The sequence below is a fragment of the Aegilops tauschii genome, chromosome 4 (assembly GCF_002575655.3).
Source record: "Aegilops tauschii subsp. strangulata cultivar AL8/78 chromosome 4, Aet v6.0, whole genome shotgun sequence".
Classification (NCBI taxonomy): domain Eukaryota; kingdom Viridiplantae; phylum Streptophyta; class Magnoliopsida; order Poales; family Poaceae; genus Aegilops; species Aegilops tauschii.
In genome coordinates, this window is record NC_053038.3 from 35,361,084 (window position 1) to 35,382,229 (window position 21,146).

The 21,146-nt window shown below is 44.7% G+C and overlaps 1 protein-coding gene and 1 non-coding gene across 2 annotated transcripts; both read right to left on the bottom strand.

Moving 5' to 3' along the window:
• Positions 1-5,879: 5,879 nt before the first annotated feature.
• TRNAR-CCU (transfer RNA arginine (anticodon CCU)) lies at positions 5,880-5,952 on the bottom strand. The gene has a single exon. It is a non-coding gene; the product is annotated as a tRNA-Arg (tRNA).
• A 225-nt stretch (positions 5,953-6,177) lies between these two features.
• On the bottom strand, positions 6,178-10,894 carry LOC109786880 (probable LRR receptor-like serine/threonine-protein kinase At2g16250). Its single transcript, XM_020345442.4, has 4 exons — positions 9,240-10,894; positions 8,064-8,192; positions 7,280-7,302; positions 6,178-7,135 (listed from the first exon to the last, which is right to left on the bottom strand). The coding sequence occupies exons 1-4, from the start codon at positions 10,892-10,894 to the stop codon at positions 6,561-6,563; spliced, it is 2,382 nt and encodes a 793-aa protein (XP_020201031.1). The 3' UTR covers positions 6,178-6,560.
• Between the last annotated feature and the right edge of the window lie 10,252 nt (positions 10,895-21,146).

Here is a 21,146-nt window from a genome sequence, read left to right on the forward strand (position 1 = left end):
CGCGGCGGCGGCGGCGGTGGCGAACCCTAGGGGAACGACCAAGATGATACCATGTAGAGAGGAGGATTTGCAATACAATGATGATGTATTGATAGGGTGCTGGTGCACGTATATATATACATATACATATACATATATATATATATATATATATATATATATATATATATATATATATATATATATGTATATATATATATTACAAGGGAAGGCCTCTACCTCAACTATACAAGACTAGGAGGTGGGCCACAACTCCAATACACGTGCAATACAAAATATATACTCAACACATACTCTACATTAACTGGGATTACAAAATTAATACTTTATACAGGGAAAACATTAATATGGACCTATAAATACAAAGTGAACCACTGTGGTAATTTTAAACTCCATCTGGCGGCGATCTCGTTGCATATTACCACTATTTTCTATAGGCCAAATGTTTCTGGCCAAGCTGATAGGAGAATGTATCAAGATCTATAATGTAAAAAAAAGGCTTTATGTTTAATCTAATGATACTAATTAGGTATTGTAGATTTTGATGTATTTTTCGTGGATAAGGCTTTGATATTTGTTTATAAACTTAGTCAAACTTAGAGAAGTTTCACTTTACAGAAAAATATACACCTTGTATTTTGGGGGGAAATGAAGTGTTTCCATACCTCTGCCGCTTACATCACCAAAAAATGTATCTCATCAGAAAAATGGTTTTTTAGCTAAACATATATTTAGATCTGATTTTCCAATACCTAATTATTATATTTACTAAATAATATAGCACGGATCGAGTTTTGAGATAAGAGTCATACAAAAGATAGGACAATCTCAGCGCTCCATCTCAGACTATATCTCTTTTTTTTTTGAAACACGATATGTGTCACTGCCGAAGTTGCATATTCGTGTTATGCCACTCAAACTTGCATATTTCGGTATGTGCCACTAATGTTTGTGAAGTCATTAGGTCCATGCCACACTGCGTCGTCTCCCTTAGTTCGCCCTCAACTTTCGTAGCTTCCTTACAACTAGGATCCACCGCTTCGCCATGTCAACCGCAGCGAGGAGACTCGGTTCACCCTTTTGGCCGATGTGGTCCCCATAGTTGAGGCCATAATTTCAATTTATGCCACTTAGGTGTGTGCTGGCTCGGTTCACTCTTTGACCATTCCTACTGATGTGGGGGCCTGTCGTTGAGGCCATAATTACAATTTTGCCACTCCTATGTGTGCCGACTCGATTGACTCGTTGACCATTCCTGCTAATGCGAGGGCCCGCCGTTGAGGCCATAATTTCTATTTAGTTGATCTGATAGGTCTACACCATCCAGAACATCAGCGCCTTCGGAGAACTAGAAAGGAGCAACAGCCTTGTAGCTTAGGTGGAATTGCTAGAGAGAGGGAGAGGGACAGGACAACCACGAGCACGAAGAAATTGTTTGTTTACGACTACCCTCTATCCTTCTATTTATAATAGTCTAGGGAGGGCCAACTTGGAGAGGGGGCAGCAGCCCCAAGTGGGGTGCACATCTAGGGATGCCTCCAAGTGGGGTGCCCCCTCCCCTAAACCCTAGGGCGCCAAGTGGGTTGCCCACCAAGGTTAAGGCGGCGCCCCACTATTGGGCCCCTAGGGCCCATGTGGCTGCCCCACCCTGGGCCTTGCAATGGGGCTAGCCCATGGAGCCCCTAGGACCATTCTAGGAGGTTCCCGAAAATCCCAGACCCTACCCATAATCCTATGATGGTCTTTTTATGGTCTCCGGAACTTTTTCGGGTCACCGAAACTTCTCCGGTTTTCCTCTGAAACAGTTTTGGTTCTCTCTCTGATTTTTTTCTCTTTACTCTGAAACTATTTTGGTACATTTCTCATATGCTCCTACACTTCTAGTGATCAACAGGTGGAACGGCCTTTAGTGTGTGACCCCTCAGGTTCGGTGAAGTGTAGATATGAACCCGGAACTCCTTCCGGATTAGTGATAAATAGCGGAACAATGGACATCCATATTGACCCCTACACCCACACGGATAAATATCGAGTGAACCTGTTGTTCACATGTGCTATTCCTTTTACTTCGCAACTTTACAAAACCTGATGTGAGACTTATCGGCATCCCTGTGAACCAACAACTTGATCATTGTGCCAGTTTTCTCATTGTCGGTTTTGTTCTCTTTTCTCGTTCCCATGATCTGGCATCCCCGTGAACAAGTCACACCGTGTCTGATCATACGATGATAGATACCGCACACCAAGAGGGCCCTAAGAATATATCTCCATCGATTGTCGGAGGAGCAAATCCCAGCCTCGAGCTATTTAGTTCCTTGGCATACATTTTCGATGAACCTGTAAGTTGTCGTTAGATCACCTGTTACGGCTGACGTTTGACGCATGGTCTAAGGAATCGTACATGCGCTAGCATTTCGGTGGTATATACCATAAACTTGTGAAAAAAGGACCTCTTAGTATAACATTCAATTTGGGTCACTTCAACACAAATGTTCTTCTAACATTGTGTCCTCAAATTTGTTGGCATCCTTGTTACAACTAACTCATGCTCATGATCAGGTAAACGGAACCATCACACAACACCTGAGCTAGTCTTAGAGGAAAGACTAGGAATCTATTTACTGTTTATTATTTCACACGTGCATATTAGTTTTCCTCTGACCCTCGTGGTTATTGCAGACTCGAGAACCATTGCAGTTATAGCATAGAACATAAACATTAATTACTAACATAGAAACAAATAATAGTGTTTTATTATTGCCTCTAGGCCATATTTTCTTCAGTCTCCCAGTTGCACTAGAGTCAATAATTTAGTCCTATGGCACATCGGTGTAAAACATGTTTCACTAGTGGTATAGATTTGTCAAACGGATCTGACAAGTTCAGATTCATGTGTATATTTGCATATCCACGAACTTGAGCTTTTCAGATCTGTTTGACGAAGTCAAAAAAAGGTAGTTGAAGGCTGTGAGAATCCATCATAAGGGGCAAGCAACATATTGTTTCCATGTAATGTCCAAGTGCCTCCTTCCATTAGTCGCTCCTAGTCCCCTAGAAGTGAACTGCATTGTGTACAAATTGCCCTTGAGGGGGTGAATCTCGACTAGTTGGGCAAGATCCCAGGCCACATGCATGTTGTTATAGAACCAAAACTGATTGTATGGTTTATACATATGGACACGACGATCGCCATCCATCGAACAACTTCTTCTGACGGCTTCTCCTCCTGCTCAAACACCACATCATCGAGGTCCTACTCCTTCAGCCCAAGCTCCTCCATCATCGCATGAACATCATCCATGGCTGATCCTGATCCGAACGGTTCGTTACTAATCATGTGCACCCAGCCCAATGAGCAGATCATGCCGAGCGAAAAAACCCTGGAACCACCTAAAATTCCCAGGAGACTAGGCCAAGACCTGGCAGAGATACACGATCTCCCCTTGACTGATTTTAACCTTGATTGCTAGGGAGGATTGATGGGTAGGGGAAGAAATCTTGACGTCAACATGAACGTCGTCGTGAGGAACCCCAAACCCTAACGAGAGGGGACAAATAGATAGATTCTCACAAACTTAGTCGGTGCGCTCATACACGGCATGAAAAAGCTACGATAAAATTTGACGGTACGCGATGTGGTCCAAGTGCCCTGCAAAGGCTTACACCATCCCGGATATGGTGTTGACGGTACGCGGCGCTTAACGTACATTACATATGGGCTGGCCCATATAGACTCTTCATTTTTTCTCTCTATACCCAGTCCGGTTTTGGAAAGCTTTTGGCCTGGTTTTTTAGCCCTTTTTATGTGTTTTTTCGTCGCTTAGTTGTTTGTCGCGCGATGCCTTCGCTCGTTTCGCGTATGTTCGCTGTTTCTATCAGGTTAGTTTGGTGTTCTTTGTTTTTTTGTTTTCTTTTGTTTTTTCTATGATTTTTTTTATTTTTTTGCCGATTTTCTTCATGTTTTTTTCTTAGTTATGTTTCCAGTTTTCATTGTTTTTTGATGGTTTTCTTCGGGTTTTCCTTTTTTTCCCTTTATATTTATTTTTTCTTTTGTTTCTTTCTTGCTTTTTTTGTTTCTTCACCTTCTGTTTTTGTTTTTTGTCGGTTTCATGTGTGTTTTTGTTTTTTGAACATGTCTTATTTTCTTTGTTTTTTCCAACACATGTCTAGTTTTACATAGATGTTGTATATTTTTTGTATACATGTAAAACATTTTTTATACTTACTTAACATTTTTCAAATGCATTTTTACAAACATGTTTTGAATCTATTTTTAAATAGATGTTAATTTTTTTCAAATACATGTTGAAACATTTTTTAAATGATATTTTTCTACTATGCAAACATTTTTGTACATTGTTCAAACATTTTCTGAAAATGTCAAAAACTTATTTTTGAAATTTGTGAAGATTTTTTAAATGTGATGTGCATTTTCTTATTGTACATAACATTTATGTTTGAATTACAGGAACTTTTTTACATTGTATAAACATTTTCTAAAAGTGTCACATATATTTTATTTTAAATATTTGACATTTTTAATTGTCGCAAACATTTTTCATACACACGATTAACATTTTCGTACACATTGGCCCAAATGTAGCCCCTTATCGTCCACTCCCTGACATGGGCCACAAATGCAAAAACATCCTCGATGCACCAGGTGGCTCCCATCCCTGGGAGTTTAGAATCTGTAGGGATGTATTGTCTGGTCTTAGTCCAACACTTCAGATTGAACGGCAACGTCACCCCCATAGTGATTTCAGGATTGTTTCTAGTGGGTGTTACTGGCCAAGAATGCCCAATATCGTATATAACATCACATAAAAAAAGGTTAGAATAGCTCATCTCAAGCAGCACCCGTCACCAGTAGTCCGTTGTTGATGTGAAGGTCATATCGTTCATGTGTGCGACGTGGTACCTCAATGCATAAGATATGGGAGGATCGTGTGTGATGTGGTAGTTCAATGTGCAAGACCTGGGTGGTCCATATGCGTGTTTTCTGGCTTGATCGTGTGCATAGAGGTCACACATAGACATTCGTGGATTCTAATAGCCATGCATATTTCATCACACGCACACATGATTTAATCAGCCATGAATAGACAATCTTCAATTTTAGTTGGCCAATTTGAACAGGTTAAAGGTACGGTTGCCTACAAGGCTACAACAACTTAAAAAACATGCAAGCTCTTCGAAGACTAATAGTGAGAGCTAAACTTATGATAAATAGGTAGAGATTCCATAAAGTTTCTACATTCGCACTATCCTTTGATATTCATGTCTCTTTTCTATTTCTACGTTTTTGAAATCCTACAAAAGTACAAATCCATCAAAATGGGGTGCTAAGACCTCCACTTCTGCAAAAACCCTGGCAACCGCTCTCCCATGTCCCATGAGCACAGTGGCGGAGGCAGGGGGTGCTGGCGGGCCTTGGACCCCCTATGCTCTCACAAATACAACTATATGTGTTGCTCATCCTTCATTTGTCAAACAAAATTAGCAAGATTTATATAATTTGGCCCCGTCTAACATTATATAACATGTTTGGCCCCCTCTATATTTTGTTTCTGGCTCCGCCACTGCATGAGCGCAGATCCTCCTATGGACCCCGATCTGAAGATATATCTTTGTTCTTCTTAAGAACATATCTCACATCTTCAACTGTTTTATGAACATGTCTCCTATCTTCAACTGTTTTAAAATTTAGGTTGATTGGCATTGTGGTACTAAGCGATTCATGTGTTCTCACAGTGTACATTACTTCATCGCTGAGCCCAAGCCCACGCAGTATGGACGATATTTGAAAATGCAGAAGAGAAAAAAAAAAGGTTCTTTGCCCAGTGGCAGTAGTGCATGGAAATATAAAAAATGGTGAATGCGCTAGGAAGGGATCGAACCTTCGACTTTTTGTTTAGGAAACAAATGCTCTATCCACTGAGCTACAAGCGCTGCACATTACAGCAATCCCGCTGGCATCTTTTGGGCTGGGCCGGAACACCACAAACAGACATTTGCAGTTTTGGCCTTTTCCGGTAGGTAGGCATCACAAGTTGGCCTTTTCTCAGGTCTTCGAACTGGGCTGGCACGGTGTTTTCTCTCCAGAAAAAAATGACACCGAGTGAGCCTAGTTGAACTACAACCCGTCAAACTAGAACAGAAATAACCAAGCCGAGGGATGGAACGAACATTTTTGCTATGATCAACCATGAAACAATCAATTACAGCAGGAAGGAGAAAAAGAATCAGCTCGACATTTTCTCTTTAACCATGACCAGGAGAAAAAAAGGAAAAGAAAGAGAAACCAGAGCCACTCCACGCCATCGTCCAGACAGTGCACCAGGCAGGGTATACACCGACCTCCATGCACTCACCTCACATTCCAACCCCAAAAAAATGGTGCCTCGGCAACAGTCTGCTGCTTGCGAAGTCATTGGCAACAGGCGAATTCGCCCTCCGGCTTTTCAGCTGAAAGAATCTAATCACACGCTGGCAGCAGAGCTTCAACAGAGCCACCTCTGTGAACCCAAAGGATCGCAAAAAGATAGAATGAAGTATCCTTAATCCTCTGTGTCACGAGAACCAGATGGCTCGGGGAAGATCTCCTTAGATTGCCTCCTGCGGGACGAAGAATGATCACCATTGCTCCCGCCGGATGATTTGATTGTCTCTGACCGCTTAAACATGTTATCATCCCTTGAAGGACCAATCTCTGACGAGCTATGCCGCCAACTCCCGAAGAATGCAGCATTCCACGAACCCCTTGAAGATGTTGCTCTCAACCTGGCCGAGCTAGAGCCATTATCTTCTCTTACCACTTTCAAGGGATTCTCAAGTGCTTTTAGGATATATTTCATTGGTGGCCGTTTCGAAGACCTAGGATTCAAACAAGACTTTGCGACAATTGCCATTGCCCAGACTTCCTCCAAATGATCCTCATCAATAATGAGGGTTGGGTCAATGATTTTGCTCATGAGCTCTTTCTCATAAATGTTGATGTACCTCAGGGTGTTATCAAGCCAATCACTTGTTGTACCGTCACTTGATGCACTGATACCAAGTCTCCCTGTCACCAGCTCCAGCAATACTTTTCCAAAGCAGTAGACATCGTATGAACATGATGCAGATGGAGAACCTGTTTACATTAGAGCTGCTGGTCAGTTTACTTGCAACCATGAAAAATATTTATGGGGATGTTAAAAAATGGGCCTAAACTAGAGGATATATTGTCAAGGCTGAAATGCTTCAAATCAATGAAATTGTATGTGGATGCACTCACCAGAAGAACTTTGATCCGCCGTCCTGCATCCCAGAAAACAATACAACGTTAAACACCGGAGGGGATTTAATTTAATCTAATATAAAATTAAATTACTTAAAAAGAGCAGAAATTTGGTGACAACTGAAAAATATTAGGCTGCCACAAGCAACAAAGAAGAAACTGAGACAAAAATTATTTGCATCAACTAATTCAGGTAATTTTGTTTTCAGATAATTTGATCTAATACATCCTCAGTGAGTGCCAAGAGTGGCAAGAGTGAGAGACAAAATCTATAGAAGTGGCATCTAGTAATTGCCTGCAATAATTACTACAATGCTCAAGTTGAACACATGCTTTCAAAAGGTACTTGGTTCAAAATAATTTTACTTGACCCATGTTAAGTTGCCAGTTACATGATCTAATATTTCCTTGGAGATATTAGCAAATAAATGGCTGTGATCAAGTCAGGTGATAGATGCAGTACCAAATGATATAGAGATTTTGAGTCTAGACACGTGGAAAAAAAGGCACGGGTTAGCAAATAAGATGGGACATGATCAATTGAAGATGGATGCAATAATGAGAGCTCGAGTCATAAGTGACACGTGAAAGGCTTACACTGACTTTTAAAAAGCATAATTTACAGGCTTGAGCAATTTTGTAACGGACCTAGTATGGTGCAAAATGGGCATTTTACAGGTTTGTAACGGACGAGGTAGTATGGTACAAAATGGGCAATTTTACACGTTTGAGCAAATAAGGTACATGAGCCAATCATCCAGTGAAAGAAACAGAAACTTACGATGAGAATCGTAATAGCTTTGTGATGACGTTTTGGTGACTTTCCCCTTCTTGACGACAAACTTCACTCAAACTTCCAAGACGCACTTCAAATTTATCATCAAGGAGGATACTGCTGGCTTGCACATCCCTGTAGCAGAGAATTCATGAAGTTAGCTCAACAGCTAGTATTTCTCTCATGATCATATTGTGCGTAACAGGTTGATATTAAAAATAATGTTCCTGGTGAAATGAATGAGAAAATCGTAGAATTGCCTATCATTTTGTATGATGATATTGTGGCAGGATGATTTTCAACAGTTTAATACAAGAAACTCGTCAATAGCAACTGACGGCAATGTATGATCTCACAAACAAGAAAATGACTGAAGTAATAAGAAATAAATTGCTAACCAATTGATGTGGTGATTGGTCGTGTGGAGATTAATAGTTGGTCAGGAGATCACACAAATCATACTGGAACGGATAAGAATGGAATTTGTTTTTATGGAAGGAAAACGCCTAAAAATGTTAATATGCTAAATAATAATGAGATGCCACTACACGACAGCGAAAATTATGTCCAACATGGTTGATAAATAATGAAAGAAATAATAACATTGTTCGCATTGAATTTTTGTTATTCGGGCAAGGGACAGGACGTACTATATATATAACCAAAACTGATTCAGCAATATCCAGTCCATTAAGTGCGTGGCCACTGGCCAGTGTATTCCTAGCTGTCACCAGTTCTGTTGGGACACATGATGGTGCCCATTGCATAACCACCCCAGTACCAACAGAAAGAAATATGAATTGTCATAACACCCACAATGAAATGCAGAAGGTGGGGAATGTTGGGCCAGCACTTAATGCCAGTATAATCATCACGTTGAGAAAAGAGCCCAATATCTACCTAAGATAAAAGATCACAAACCTGTACATTGCCCATTTTGCACCATACTACATCCGTTACAAATTAATTAAAGTTTTAGCATTGTCCTAAATTTGACTAACTCTATAGAAAAAATATATTTGATGTTCTAGATATTAGCACATTTTCACATAGACTTGGTAAGAAATAGACAAGTTTGACTTGGACAAAGCTAGAGCTTCGATTAATTTGGAATGGGGGTACTTACAAAGAAACATCATTCTGAATAAATTTGGCATCTACGAACAATACAGAAGTTTATACCTGTGAACCATGGGTGGAGTACACTCGTGATGAAGGTAGCACAGTGCCTCCGCGACGCCTGTTGCAATCTTCAACCTCTTTATCCAATCCAACGATTGCATTCCCTCCTCTTCCTCCCCTGTCTTTCTGTGCAGTGCACATGACAAGTCACCATTACGGACAAACCTATACACAAGAAGCTTCTCATCCTCTTTATCAAAGCAATGACCAATTAAGGGCACCAGCCTTTCATGCAATCCCTTCGCAAATAAATCTAACTCCGTCATATACGCATCTTTCCTAGCGACACGGGTAGTGATCCTCTTCACGACCACGGTGGTCCCATCTTGGAGCACACCATGGTATAGATCACCTGAATGACCATGCTTGATAATCCTCTCCTCCGCAAACCCCGAGGTGGCACTGGCGAGCTGGTCATAAGCAAATGAATCACCAACCTTTGCCAAACTTGCGGGCGAGGCAGAAGGCTGTGTGGCACCAGTAGCTGCCGCAGCCCTTGAACTCCCATGCACTCCTGACGGTGCACTTGGAGCGCCACTTTCCCTCTGATCACTCCTACCCCTCCTAGAACACACAATGCAATACACAACGGCTGCAACCACGGCTAGAAGCAGGACACCGCCACCAATGGCCCCAATCAATATATACTTCAAATTCTTGTGCCTTCCATTCTTCTTTTCAGGCGAAGGCGCAGGCTCAGGCTGTGGCGTTGGTGCGGCAACCGGCCCATCGTATGGCAGTCCACGCCCAGCATAGAATTGTTGGCAATCCTCCGGGCTACGCTGCCCGGCAACGTCAAGGAAGCAGTTCATCTCAGAGGACACATTTCCACCACCGGCAACACTTGACAGCTTGCCCTCAAAGTAATTCCCAGAGATATTGGCCGTCACCCGGTTGAACAGCTGACGGAAGGTGTCCTGCACGGTGCCATAGAATAGGTTCCCAGACAGATCCACCGTCTGCAAGGTGGCTGACGGCGCAATCCCTGCCCCCGGCAGTGCGCCAGTGAGGTTAGTCTGAGACACATCGAGAACGCGCAGCTCCGGGAGCGACCACACCGCGTCAGGTAGCGCGCCGGAGAAGGCATTGCCGGAGAGGTTGAGAGTCCCTAACTTCGGGAGCCCCGCCAGCGCGGCGGCCGGTAGTTGCCCGGAGAGCAGATTGCCGGCGAGGTTGAGGGTGGTGAGGTTGCTGAGCCCCGCAAGGGCCGAGGCGGCGATCTCCCCCGTGACGGCGCAGGCGGAGAGGTCGAGGGCCCGGAAGGTGGGCGCGAGCCCCGCGCCGAGCCACGCCGGGATGGAGCCGGGGAGGCCGAAGCCGGCGGCGGTGAAGGACTCGAGCCGCGAGAGGTTGCGCAGGCCGCCGACGTCGAAGCGCGGGGCGAGGCGGCCCAGCCGCGTGCGCCGCAGGCCGGCGAGGCTGACGGACACGACGCGGCCGCCCCGGCAGCCCACGCCGGCCCACGCGGAGCACGGGTCCGCCTTGCGCGGCCAGTCCCGCGCCCGCAGCCCGAGCGCGCCCCGCAGCGTGTAGAGCCCCGCGAGATCCGCCCGCGAGGCGAGGCCGCCCTGCCCCCGCACCGCCCCGGGCACCGCCGCCGCCAGCGCGACGAGCAGCAGCGCCGCCCAGAGCGCGCGCGCGCGCGTGTACATCATCACCACCTCCTCCCGCCGCCGCCGCCGCTGCCGCTCCCCATGCCCGCCCGCGACGCTAGGATACTACTGCAGCGGCAGTGCTCCGGCCCGGGCGTGCGCGTTGAAACTGTGGGCTGGAATTGGGGGATGGAATTGGGAGGGAAATTAAAAGCAATAAAGGCGGGGGCAGAGCTGCGCAGGTACAGGAACCACTACCCTCCGGGGCTCCGCCATCAATGCCCCGAATTACACTCCCCCAACTGCCTCCCTCCCAGTTATTGCTCCTCCGCCTCCGCCTCCGCCTCACCTCCCCACGCCGCGGCGGCAGCGGCAGCCCTCGCCGCCGATCCGAGCCCAAAACCCCACGCACCCCTCCCCAGCTCCGCGGCAGAAGACGGCGGCCGGGCGGACGATGACGGCGGCGACGGCGGCCGGGCGGACGATGACGGCGGCGACGGCGGCCGGAGACGGGGAAGAGGGAGACTAACAGGAGGGAGATGTGGCGGGGCGGGGCAGATGGGAGAGGAAGGCGCAGCTAATATCGTGGGGAGGGGTTTTGGTTTTTTAAGGAAGGCGTTTAATGCTTTTGAATTCCTCCTCCGGGCTCAAATGGAAGCTCTTTGCTCCGCTGCGCTGTTGCCTTGCCACGTCTTGGTCCGGGCCGGGCCGGGCCGGGTCAGGTGGGTTTGGTGAGGTTCTGTTGCGTCGCGTGGCGACGGGCGGGGCGGGTCAACGAGGCCGGAGGCGACTGGTTTCGGTTTCAGCTTCAGTTCCCGGTCAAGCAAGCGAGCGAGGGAGCGAGCGGGCTGCCGCGTGCGGCCGGCGGGGTGGCTCGGCTGGTGGACGGCGGGGCATGGGCGGCGCTCTGATTCTGATGTTTTGTTTCTCCTGTCCACCACGGCGCATGAGGGTTGAGGCAGGGTGGGGTGGCACACCACACGGGTGCCCCATGGGCACAGGGACGGTACTTTGGAAACATCGGGGCGGTATCACTTGGTTGGTGCGGCGTAACGCGAGGAGGATGCAAAGGTGGCGCCCTGCTCGTGCGTGGCTGTCCCCTCCCGTATTGGGACTGGTTTTTTTTTTTTTTGAGGATTATTGGGACTGGATTTGTTAGGATGATTATTGGGTAGACCCGGGCATTAGCTGGTCGACATTAAGCGTCGTAGTAATATGATGCTCTCTTTGATTGATTGGGTTTATTATAAGTCGGGCGAGATTTTTGATTTTTTTTATTACGTCCTCAGTTTGGCTAGTGAAATGTGTGTTTTGTGGCGTAAAACATTTCTTTAGATTCGTCGTCGTATGGAAATTTCTAGGCATAAATTTCCTATGACATATTGCAAATGTTTTTTTAGTCAAACTGAAGACATAAATACCCAGGCCCGAATTATATATTACCCAACCGGAGGAAGTATTACATGTGTTGTGCATCGTTCTAGTATTATTATTATTATTATTATTATGCAACTATGGTGGTCATTAGCCCTGCCTGAATAATTCTAACTAAATCAAGTAACCGGACACTTCCTTCGTACGGGATCAATAGGTGAGTGGGCAAGTGAAGTGCGTCCATTTTTTCAAGGTCGTTGATCGAAAGCTAGCGGTTTTCCCTCGACGCCCTATCCCCTTCCCACCCATTGTCGTTTCGTCTACCAATGCGATTAATTTTGAGATGTGTGTCTAGGGTTGCGTGCATGCGAGAGATGCATGTGAGGTGGGTCGATTTGAGAGTTCATTGACGTGGAATTCAAGGGATAAGCATGGGATTTTGTGATGTGACTTAGTATCGGCCAATTGGCTCGTCGGCCTATTGATCCCGGATGAGGAAGTACAACATAACAACTACCAGACGTGGCACACGACACGCACACAAGAAAGAACATGAAAAACAGACAGGGAATCGGAAGCGAGTTGTGCCAAGCAACACAAGTCTTGTACTTCACACCCATCATCACGACAACAAACCAAGACAAGTCAGAAGAAGTGTTGTTGGGTAGGCCGAAAGGAATCCAAGATAACACTCCAACGAGATAACAACATCCTGACGACGTCCATTCCGAGCCTTTCACCCGGAGCACAAATAGTGTGTACAAGACGAGAAGCTTCACGATAATGCCACGAAGAAGGAAGGTGGCACCCTAAAATGGCGTCATCGTCGGTGCCGAGAAAGCTAGCACAAGGGTTTGCCCTGAAGTATCGCATGCGACCTTGCCAAACTCACGTCGATCGTCGATTCCCATAGACATCCGAGCATGTGACCTTGCCAACCCTTTGATACCAGGATGTCGGCGGCCCCACATACACCCACGATGAGCCATTTTTATCAAGACCGAGTAAGTAGATACTTCCTTCAACCGAGATTAATAGGTTGGAAGGTAGCAGAAGAGTGTCTATTATTCCAAGGTTGTTGGAAGAAAGCTAACGAGTTTCCCTCAACCCCCTCCCTTGTTACTTTGTCCACTGATACAATTAATTGCAAGTCATGCGTGTGGGTATTGCATGCACGTGAGACGTGCACGTGAGAACGCGAGATCTGTTTGGGAGTTAATAGACGTGGAAGGAAAAGGATAAGCGCTTATTTCAAGGAACTTATTGATGTATATTGGTTTCGTTAAATCATCGTTGGCCTATTAATTATGGAGAAGGAAGTACAAGAAAACGACTACTAGACATGGCACACGACACGCACACAAGAAAGAACATGGAAAACGGAGAGAGAAGTATCGGTCTATCCAAGCCAGAGTTGTGCCAAGTTGCATAAGTCTTCTTCACGCCCATCATCACGACAAAAAACCAATATGAGTCATAAGAAGTACCGTTGGATAGAACGAAAGGAATTCAACACCCCAAGGAGGTAGCGATATCGATGGCGACGTCCAATACAAAGACTGGACTGAGGCTTTCGTCTGGATCACACATAGTGTGTACAAGATGACAAGCTTCACGACAACGCCTCGAAGAAGGAAGGCGGCACCCTAAAGTGACATCATCATCGGTGCCGACAAAGCGAGTGCAAGGTATTCACCCGAAGCATCATATCACCACCCACACTAAATCCATGTCAACCATCGAGTCCCACACACCCCCGAACACGTGTGCTCGCCAACCCTCTGGCCCCACGACGTCTGCGACCCCACAGACACCTGTGTTGCACTGTTTTGTTTAAAATTGAGTAACTAGATACTTCTTTTATCTGGGATTAATTGGTTGGAAGGCACTGAAAGAGCGTTTATTATTCCGAGATTGTTGGATGAAAGCTAACGGGTTTCCCTAGATCCCCTCCCTTTGTCGCTTTGTCTACCAATACAGTTAATCGCAATTCATGTGCATGGGGTTGCATGTATGTGATGTGCGCAGTGAGGCGAGATCGGTTTGGCAAACAATAGACGTGGAAGGCGAAGGATAATCGCTTATTTCAAGGGATTTATTGACGTGTCTTGGTATCGCCAAATCGGCTCGTTGGCTTATTAATTCCATACAAGTACAGGACAATAACGGCTAGATGTAGCACATGACACACACACGAATACACATGGGAATAAACAGAGAACCAGAAGTGAGCTATGTCAAGTTGCCCAAGCCTTCTACTGAACGCCCATCACCATGGGAATAAATAAAGATGAACAATAAGTTGTATTTTGTCGGATCTATAAAAGGACGACGCCCCTAAGGAGGTAACACCATCGATGATGTTGCCGTCGTCCAATCCAAAGACTGGATTTGAGGTTTTCGGGCTGAGCGCATATAGTGTTGTAAACTATTCTCTGTAAGTGTTGTAAAGTAGTAGTAACTGATAGTTTGATAGCAAGACAATTGATAATAAGTAACAAGTAACCAAAGTAACTAGATGCAGTAAGGTGACACAATCCTTCTATTGCAAAGGACAGGTCACAAGTACTTATAGTGAGCAATGCGTTCTCGAGGACACATGAGAATTTCGTCTAGTCATGTTCGTCATGATTCATCAGCTCGCGTTCACCACTTTGATAAATTGGGGTGGACCGGTGCTAGGGTGTTGTTCTTAGTTGAACAAACAACCTACTTATGATTACTCCATCCCGCAAGAATCCACAACCACGAAAGAAAATTAAGATAAATCTAACCATAGCATGAAACATATGTATCCAAATCAGCCCCTTATGAAATAATGCATTGGGTTTAAGCTTCTGTCACTCTCGCAAACCATCATCTACTTACTAATTCCACAATGTCTTCCCCTAGGCCCAAGCATGATAATGTGTCATGTAGTCGATGTTCATATGACACCACTAGAGGAAGAACAACATAACACATCATCAAAATATCAAACGGAGATCAATTTCACATGATTACTTATAACAAGACTTCTCGCGTGTCCTAAAAAATAGTCGGAACTACTCACAAATCATATTCATGTTCATGATCAACGGAGAATAATATATGATTAATAGTCTGAACATTTGATCTTCCACCAATTAAACCAACTAGCATAAACTACAAGATGTAATCAACACTACAAGCAACCCACGAGTACTTATTTAAGATTTTAGATAAAGACCGAATACAAGAGATGAACTAGGGTTTGGAATTGAGATGGTGCTGGTGAAGATGTTGATGGAGATGAGTCCTTCCACGATGAGAGAAACGTTGGTGATGACGATGACTTCGATTCCCCCTCCCGAAGGGAAGTATCCCCGGTGGAATCGCTCCGCCTGAGAGTAAAAGTGCTCTTGCCCAGGTTCCGCCTCGGGACGGCAACGCTTCGCCCCAAAAGTCTTATCCTTATTTGTTTTCTCTAAGGCAAATGGCTTCATATATGAGAAGATGGGCCTCAGAGGCCTGCTGCTGGACCCACAAGCTCAAGTGGCGCGCCCTAGGGGGTGGGTGCGCCACCAGAGCTTGTAACTTACTGGTGGGTTCCCTCCGGGTGATTTTTCTTCCAGTATTTTTTATATATTCCAAAATAAATATCCGTAAAATTTCAGGTCATTTGGAGCTCCAGGGAATAGGTATCTCTGTTGTAGCTCTTTTCAGGTCCAAAATTCCAGCTGCCGGCAATCTCCCTCTTGTGAGATAACTTGCAATTTAAGAGAGAAAATGCATTAGAATGGCACCTAAAAGTGAAATAGAACTTTTAAAACAATATAAATAACAGTAGAAAAAAATGACGCAAAATGGACGTATCACTCGCCACCGGCGAACATGCATTGCATCCACTTTTGGCTGCCTCCCTCCCACGTCGAGTGCTCTAGATCCACGTGTCTTCGAGTAAGGAGACCTTGAGCAGTGCTGAGAGAGGTAACCAATGATCAACACTGGCCATATTTTGAGGCTCGGTCCACCATCGCTAACCAGATCATCGGCCCCTCCGCCGCAATCCTCATGCCATGGCACCACCAGAATAAATTACTACTACATCTCCCGCTCATGACGCGTCGTACATTCGCGCCCAGTAATGAGGAGCCATTGTTGCGCCCACACGCAGCTACCTTCTGAAGGAAATATGCCCTAGAGGCAATAATAAAGTTATTATTTTATTCCTTATATCATGATAAATGTTTATTATTCATGCTAGAATTGTATTAACCGGAAACTTAGTACATGTGTGAATACATAGACAAAAGAGAGTGTCCCTAGTATGCCTCTACTTGACTAGCTTGTTAATAAAAAATGGTTAAGTTTCCTAACCATAGACATGTGTTGTCATTTGATGAACGGGATCACATCATTAGAGAATGATGTGATGGACAAGACTCATCCGTTAGCTTAGCATTATGATCGTTAAGTTTTATTGCTATTGCTTTCTTCATGACTTATACATGTTCCTCTGACTATGAGATTATGCAACTCCCGAATACCGGAGGAACACCTTGTGTGCTATCAAACGTCACAACATAACTAGGTGATTATAAAGATGCTCTACAGGTGTCTCCGAAGGTGTTTGTTGACTTGGCATAGATCAAGATTAGGATTTGTCACTCCGTGTATCGAAGAGGTATCTCTGGGCCCTCTCGGTAATGCACATCACTATAAGCCTTGCAATCAATGTGACTAATGAGTTAGTTGTGGGATGATGCATTACGGTACGAGTAAAGAGTCTTGCCGGTAACGAGATTGAACTAGGTACGATGATACCGATGATCGAATCTCGGGCAAGTAACATACCGATGACAAAGGGAACAACGTATGTTGTTATGCGGTTTGACCGATAAAGATCTTCGTAGAATATGTAGGAGCCAATATGAGCATCCAGGTTCCGCTATTGGTTATTGATCGGAGATGTGTCTCGGTCATGTCTACATAGTTCTCAAACCCGTAGGGTCCGCACGCTTAACGTTCGATGACGATTTGTATTATGAGTTATGTAATTTGATGACCGAAGTTTGTTTGGAGTCCCGGATGAGATCACGGACATGACGAGGAGTCTCGAAATGGACTAGAGGTAAAGATTGATATATTGGACGAAGGTATTCGGACACCGGAAAGGTTTCGGGACGTTTCGGATATTTATCGGGGAACCGAGGGGTTACCGGAACCAGTCTCATGAACAAAGACGTCCTCTACTTTGTTGTTGCAAGTTTTACGTGGCTACTACGGGCTTCTAGCAAGAACCATTCTTACCTACGCATCAAAACCACAACGATTTTTCGTCAAGTATGCTGTTTTAACCTTCAACAAGGACCGGTCGTAGTCAAACTCGATTCAACTAAAGTTGGAGAAACTAACACCCGCTAGCCACCTGTGTGCGAAGCACGTCGGTAGAACTAATCTCATGAACGCGGTCATGTAATGTCGGTCCGGGCCGCTCTATCCAACAATACCGCCGAATCAAAGTAAGACGTTGGTGGTAAGCAGTATGACTATTATCGCCCACAACTTATTGTGTTCTACTGGTGCATATAACATCTACGCATAGACCTGGCTCTGATACCACTGTTGGGGAACGTAGTATTTCAAAAAAATTCCTACGATCACACAAGATCTATCTAGGAGATGCATAGCAACGAGACGGGAGAGTGTGTCCACGTACCCTCGTAGACCGAAAGCGGAAGCGTTTAGTAACGCGGTTGATGTAGTCGAACATCTTCACGATCCAACCGATCCAAGTACCGAACGTACGGCACCTCCGTGTTCAGCACACGTTCAGCACGATGACGTCCCTCGAGCTCTTGATCCAGTTGAGGACGAGGGAGAGTTTCATCAGCACGACGGCGAGGGGACGGTGATGATGAAGTTACTGGCGCAGGGCTTCACCTAAGCACTACGTCGATATGACCGAGGTGTGTAACTGTGGAGGGGGGGCACCGCACACGGCTAAGAGATTGTCTGTTGTGTGATAACCCACAAGTATAGGGGATCGCAACAGCTTTCGAGGGTAGAGTATTCAACCCAAATTTATTGATTCGACACAAGGGGAGCCAAAGAATATTCTCAAGTATTAGCAGTTGAGTTGTCAATTCAACCACACCTGGATAACTTAATATCTGCAGGAAAGTATTTAGTAGCAAAGTAGTATGGAAGTAACGGTAACGGTAGCAAAAGTAACAGTAGCAGTTTTGTAGTAATTGTAACAGTGGCAACGGTAAAGTAACTAAGCAAAGATCAATATGTGAAAAGTTCGTAGGCAATGGATCAGTGATGGATAATTATGTCGGATGCGATTCCTCATGCAACAGTTATAACATATGGTGACACAAAACTAGCTCCAGTTCATCAATGTAACGTAGGCATATATTCCGAATATAGTCATACGTGCTTATGGAAAAGAACTTGCATGACATCTTTTGTCCTACGCTCCCGTGGCAGCGGGGTCCTATTGGAAACTAAGGGATATTAAGGCCTCCTTTTAATAGAGTACCGGACCAAAGCATTAACACTTAGTGAATACATGAACTCCTCAAACTACGGTCATCACCGGGAGTGGTCCCGATTATTGTCACTTCGGGGTTGCCGGATCATAACACATAGTAAGTGACTATTGACTTGCAAGATAGGATCAAGAACTCACATATATTCGTGAAAACATAATAGGTTCAGATCTGAAATCATGGCACTCGGGCCCTAGTGACAAGCATTAACCATAGCAAAGTCATAGCAACATCAATCTCAGAACATAATGGATACTAGGGATCAAACCCTAACAAAACTAACTAGATTACATGATAAATCTCATCCAACCCATCACCGTCCATCAAGCCTACGATGGAATTACTCACGCACGGCGTTGAGCATCATGAAATTGGTGATGGAGGATGGTTGATGATGACGACGGCGACGGATTCCCTTCTCTGGAGCCCCGAACGGACTCCAGATCAGCCCTCCCGGGAGAGATTAGGGCTTGGCGGCAGCTCCGTATCTTAAAACGCGATGAATCCTTCTCTCTGATTTTTTTTCTCCCCGAACGTGAATATATAGAGTTGGAGTTGAGGTCGGTGGAGCACCAGGGGGCCCACGAGGTAGGGGGCGCGCTCCCCACCCTCGTGGACAGGGTGTGGGCCCCCTGGTGTTGATTCTTTCGCCAGTATTTTTTATTTATTCAAAAAAATTCTCCGTGAAGTTTCAGGTCATTCCGGGAACTTTTATTTCTGCACAAAAATAACACCATGGCAATTCTGCTGAAAACAGCGTCAGTCCGGGTTAGTTTCATTCAAATCATGCAAGTTAGAGTCCAAAACAAGGGCAAAAGTTTTTGGAAAAGTAGATACGACGGAGACGTATCAACTCCCCCAAGCTTAAACCTTTGCTTGTCCTCAAGCAATTCAGTTGAAACTGAAAGTGATAAAGAAAAACTTTTACAAACTCTGTTTGCTCTTCTTGTTGTAAATATGTAAAGCCAGCATTCAAGTTTTCAGCAAAGATTATGAACTAACCGTATTCACAATAACACTTAGGTCTCATGTTTACTCATATCAATGGCATAATCAACTAGCGAGCAATAATAATAAATCTCGGATGACAACACTTTCTCAAAACAATCATAATATGATATAACAAGATGGTATCTCGCTAGCCCTTTCTGAGACCGCAAAACATAAATGCAGAGCACCTTTGAAGATCAAGGACTGACTAGACATTGTAATTCATGGTAAAAGAGATCCAGTCACAGTCGTACTCAATGTAATCTAATAGTAATGCATGCAAATGACAGCGGTGCTCTCCAACTGATGCTTTTTAATAGGAGGATGATGACTCAACATAAAAGTAAATAGATAGGCCCTTCGCAGAGGGAAGCAGTGATTTGTAGAGGTGCTAGAGCTCGAGTTTTGAAATAGAGATAAATAATATTTTGAGCGGCATACTTTCATTGTCAACATAACAACCGAGAGATCACGATATCTTCCATGCTACACACATTATAGGCGGTTCCCAAGCAGAATGGTAAAGTTTATACTCCCCCACCACCAACAAGCATCAATCCATGGCTTGCCCCAAACAACGGGTGCCTCCAACTAGCAACAATCCCGGGGGATTTTTGTTTGCAATTATTTTGATTTGAGCATGAGACTGGGCATCCCGGTTACCGGCCATTTTCTCGTGAATGAGGAGCGGAGTCCACTCCTCTTGAGAATAACCCACCTAGCATGGAAGATATAAACAACCCTAGTTGATACATGAGCTATTCGAGCATACAAAACAGAATTTCATTTGAAGGTTTAGAGTTTGGCACATACAAATTTACTTGGAACAGCAGGTAGATACCGCATATAGGAAGGTATGGTGGACTCATATGGAATAACTTTGGGGTTTATGGAAGTGGATGCATAAGCAGTATTCCCGCTTAGTACAAGTGAAGGCTAGAAAAAGACTAGGAAGCGACCAGATAGAGAGCGACAACAGTCATGAACATGCATTAAGATTAATAAACATTGAGTGCAAGCATGAGTAGTTTATAATCCACCATGAACATAAATATCGTGGAGGCTATGTCGATTTTGTTTCAACTACATGCGTGAACATGTGCCAGGTGAAGCCACTTGAATCATTGAAAGGAGGATACCACCCTATCATACCACATCACAACCATTTTTATAGCATGTTGGCATGCAAGGTAAACCATTATAAACTCCTAGCTAATTAAGCATGGCATGAGCAACTATAATCTCTAATTGTCATTGCAAACATGTTTCATTCATAATAGGCTGAATCAGGAACGATGAACTAATCATATTTACAAAAACAAGAGAGGTCGAGTTCATACCAGCTTCTCTCATCTCAATCAGTCCATCATATATCGTCATTATTGCCTTTCACTTGCACGACCGAACAGTGTGGATAATAATAATAGTGCACG

Excerpts from the sequence above, each read along its gene's own strand:
- LOC109786880 (XM_020345442.4), bottom strand. The coding sequence starts at position 10,894 with ATGATGTACACGCGCGCGCGCGCGCTCTGGGCGGCGCTGCTGCTCGTC. Across the intron at positions 7,303-8,063 it reads AAGCTATTACGATTCTCATC|GACGGCGGATCAAAGTTCTT; the intron begins GTAAGTTTCTGT and ends TCTGGGATGCAG. Across the intron at positions 7,136-7,279 it reads GGCGGATCAAAGTTCTTCTG|GTTCTCCATCTGCATCATGT; the intron begins GTGAGTGCATCC and ends TAATGTAAACAG.